At 58.1% G+C, this 3302-nt stretch overlaps 1 protein-coding gene across 1 annotated transcript in view; it reads right to left on the bottom strand.

The window, feature by feature from the left end:
• Nucleotides 1-3302, bottom strand: part of Csmd1 (CUB and Sushi multiple domains 1) — a 1642653-nt gene that overhangs the window by 146148 nt on the left and 1493203 nt on the right. Inside the window, exons 40-42 of the mRNA XM_012517218.2 lie at nucleotides 1244-1262; nucleotides 1040-1138; nucleotides 859-975 (exon numbers count right to left, since the gene is read on the bottom strand). Coding sequence (XP_012372672.2) covers nucleotides 859-975; nucleotides 1040-1138; nucleotides 1244-1262 — 235 coding nt within the window. The remainder of the gene's footprint in view (nucleotides 1-858; nucleotides 976-1039; nucleotides 1139-1243; nucleotides 1263-3302) is intronic.

Here is a 3302-nt window from a genome sequence, read left to right as displayed (position 1 = left end):
GCTGTGCTGACGGCCTGGCAGGGCCCACCCTCCACGCAGGAGAATGGAAAGCTCACCAAGACCCAGCTGCTGCGGGTGGCATCCAGATGTCTGCCCAAAGCCTCTGCCCAAAGTACCAGGGGCCGATATTTCAGAGGCGTTGAATCTGGAGTTTGTGACTGACTCAGGATCCAATGATGGGACTAAGGGTGTGAATGCTACGCCTGCCCTGGGGCGAGTAGCCCGCACACAGGCAGGGACAGAGAGAGGCCTCTGCTCCCCCTCCTGCCCTTCTGTCCCCTGCCCTCCCTTCACCCCCTCCCTCCCCCTCCCCTTTTTTTCTCTTTCTCCCCCACTGCTTCAGCTATCTTTCCCTGAAGAAGCCAGGATGTTTCAGTGTTCATAGCAATTCAAACCGTGCCTTATATAAAGTGGGTAACCTGAAGTTCATCAGTGAACATTAAAAAATTCATGAATGTGTATAGACTCAGCATATGATACAGTTAGTAAAACAATACTATCTTTTCAAGTGTATATCTCCTCTTCATTCTACCTACAAAATAGTCTGGAAGCAGCAAACAGCATGGCCGGATTCCACTACGAGGTGGCGGGAGGCCACACTGCGAAGAGACCTCCCGACTGAGCCCCGCTCCCGTCCCCACCGCGGCCCGCACGCCCTCAGCCCCTCCGTCATCTTGAGAGGAGATGCACGGCCGGATTTACTTCCCGGCTGACCTCCCATTCTGAAGGTATTCTGCCCAAGTCGGACTGAGACCTGTGTCCACGCTCAGCTGCGGACAGCTGTACCTACAGGACAGGACACGTCTCAGCGACTCTTCCAGGCAGACAGGGTGGTCTGCAGGAGCTGGCCCTGCTCACCAAAGCCGATGGGCAGCGAGATCTTCCAGGTGCAGTCCAGGTTGTTGGGGTAGGAGCCGGGGAAGCCGGGGCTCAGGATCACGCCCCCAGGGTCGGTCAGCGTCCCTCCGCAGGTGGCTGTAGGGCACAACAGCCGTGAGTCCGGTGGGGCCACCTGTTCCCGAAAGCTGTGACCTGTCACCTCCACCCAGCCCACTAGGGAGGTCGGCCTCAGAACCCCCACCCTCGTAGACCCCACACCCAGTCACAAGCAGGCTCAGCTTGCCCACCTCACTGTGAGCTGCGGGCAACACAGCAAGCTTCTCAGAGTTCGCCTCCCTCCTGTGCTCAGCTCTGCAGTGACAGTTTGTGTAGCTGCTCAGTTTGAGGCAGGAGCCATACTGACCTGGCTTGGGGGCCACTCTCTGTGGAGGGCGTCAGAGGTTACAGCGTGGAAATCCCACGTCTAAGGAAATGCGCACCATGGCAAAGCAAGCTAAAGGCCCAAGCCTGTCAGGGCTCCTGACTACCCTCCACTGCTTCCTCCAGCACAAAGCCGGGGTTCTCAGCCTCGACACAGAGAATGTCAGCGGTGAGGTGACATGCTGAGCAGGACACTCATTTTTAGCAAAAAAATGTTTCACCAAATAAAGTACTGGCCCCTTATAAATAAATATGACACAATGGCACAACTAGACGGTGCTTTCTGGACAAAGACCAAATGGCTAAAGTTTGTCTGCTTTGCAGGGTTGGCATAGGCTGTTCTCCTCAGGACAAATCCCAGTGAAGGGGGCTACACTGGATACGGGTGAGAAGCATTTGCTCTCTGAGACGTGGGGAGTCAGCCGTTGGAGGCCAGGAATCCCCTTCCTTCGCCTGAGGGGGCAGTGCACACTGCTGTGGTCCCCAGCTCCTGCGTCCCGTTAGGCCTTGTGTTCTAGGTGTCCCCCAAAGCCTCATTTGGTCCCAGGACTTCTGCAGAGGTGGATGAACCTAGCGTGCGTGGGTGGGTAGGCGAGAGGTGGGTGACTGCTGGAACAGTCCTCAGCCGCCCGAACACCTGTAGGCTGTACCAAGGCAGGGCCGCAGGAGGCCGCGCTCCCCCTCACCATTGCTCCTGCTGCTTTTGCTGTTTTCTGGCTCCATGAACTGCTGCCCCCTACCTTGTGCCACCCCACCTCGGAGTCAGCTGATTAGGGGCTGACACCTCCACAAACTGCGAGCTAGATAAACCTTTCCTTCTTTAACTTTGGGTGCCAGGTATTTTGTCTCAACAACAAGAGAGAAAAATGTAACTGGGAATCCCCTAAAGTCGCTTGTGCTCAGGGATGGGGAAGAGCCCATGGAAGGCCTGGGTCACCTTCTACATCCTGGCTGCCTCAGGTTGCGAACTGCCCTCTGCCTTCCCCCTGCCACCCAGTCCTGGTCTGAGCATGGCCTCCAGAACCCTGAGCCCAGGGGAAGGGATGGAACACCTTTCACTGTAAGATAGGGTCTTGGCTGTCACTCCTGTGCTGCCCTGTGGGAATGAGAATTCTCCAGTGCCCCCATGTTCCTGTCCGCCCTGTCCCTGGGGTGGTGGCCGTCCCCTGTGTGGTGCTGGCTGAGTGTAGTGTGGTGATGTGAGGTGTGGTGACCACTGTCCCTGGGGTGGTGGCCGTCCCCTGTGTGGTGCTGGCTGAGTGTAGTGTGGTGATGTGAGGTGTGGTGACCACTGTCCCTGGGGTGGTGGCCGTCCCCTGTGTGGTGCTGGCTGAGTGTAGTGTGGTGATGTGAGGTGTGGTGACCACTGTCCCTGGGGTGGTGGCCACCTGATGTGGGTAGGGTTGGCAGCGTGGGGCCAACCTGGCCTGCAGGTGGGGTTGAGCGTGTGGGGCCGGGTGTGGAGGCTGACCGGGGCATTTTCCTCCAAAGCATAAACGACGCTGGGGCCCCAGTGCTGTCTCAATGTAAGTTACGCAAAGGTCAAAAGACACACAAAGCTGTGTGCTAAACAAAACGAGAACACTTTAAATGAAGACAGTGCTTTCCGCCACAGCTCAGCTAACAGGCTCCAGAAAACACTTGCAGGAGATCACAAGCAGAGGGAGGGGGTTTGTGAAAGGGAGGTGGCGGCTGCCCTCAGGGCCAGGTGGCCAGAAGGCCGGCCAAGGCGAGCAGCTGCAGCCAGGACCACTCTGCTGGGTGTGCGCAGCCATGGGGTCAGGAGAGCCAGGAAAACACCTGTGGAATCAGTCAGGACTCAGGGTGTGTGGGCTTGGGGTGTGTGCGCTCAGGGTGTGGGGCTGGGCGCTGGAGGCTGCCAGAGCTGCTCCTCCCCTCCTTGAGCCTAACCTGGCCTGCAGATGCAGGCTCTGTCTGCTGGCTGTGTTGGGCGAGGACCCGACCCTGGATCTGCTGCCTGTAGACAGACCCCAAGGTGCTGGGGAGGCGGGGCTGCTGCTGCAGGGTGTGGGGGTACTACC

The sequence above is a fragment of the Octodon degus genome, unplaced genomic scaffold (genome assembly GCF_000260255.1).
Source record: "Octodon degus isolate 3935 unplaced genomic scaffold, OctDeg1.0 scaffold00155, whole genome shotgun sequence".
In the NCBI taxonomy this organism is placed as follows: Eukaryota; Metazoa; Chordata; class Mammalia; order Rodentia; family Octodontidae; genus Octodon; species Octodon degus.
This window is presented reverse-complemented; position numbering and strand designations above follow the sequence as displayed.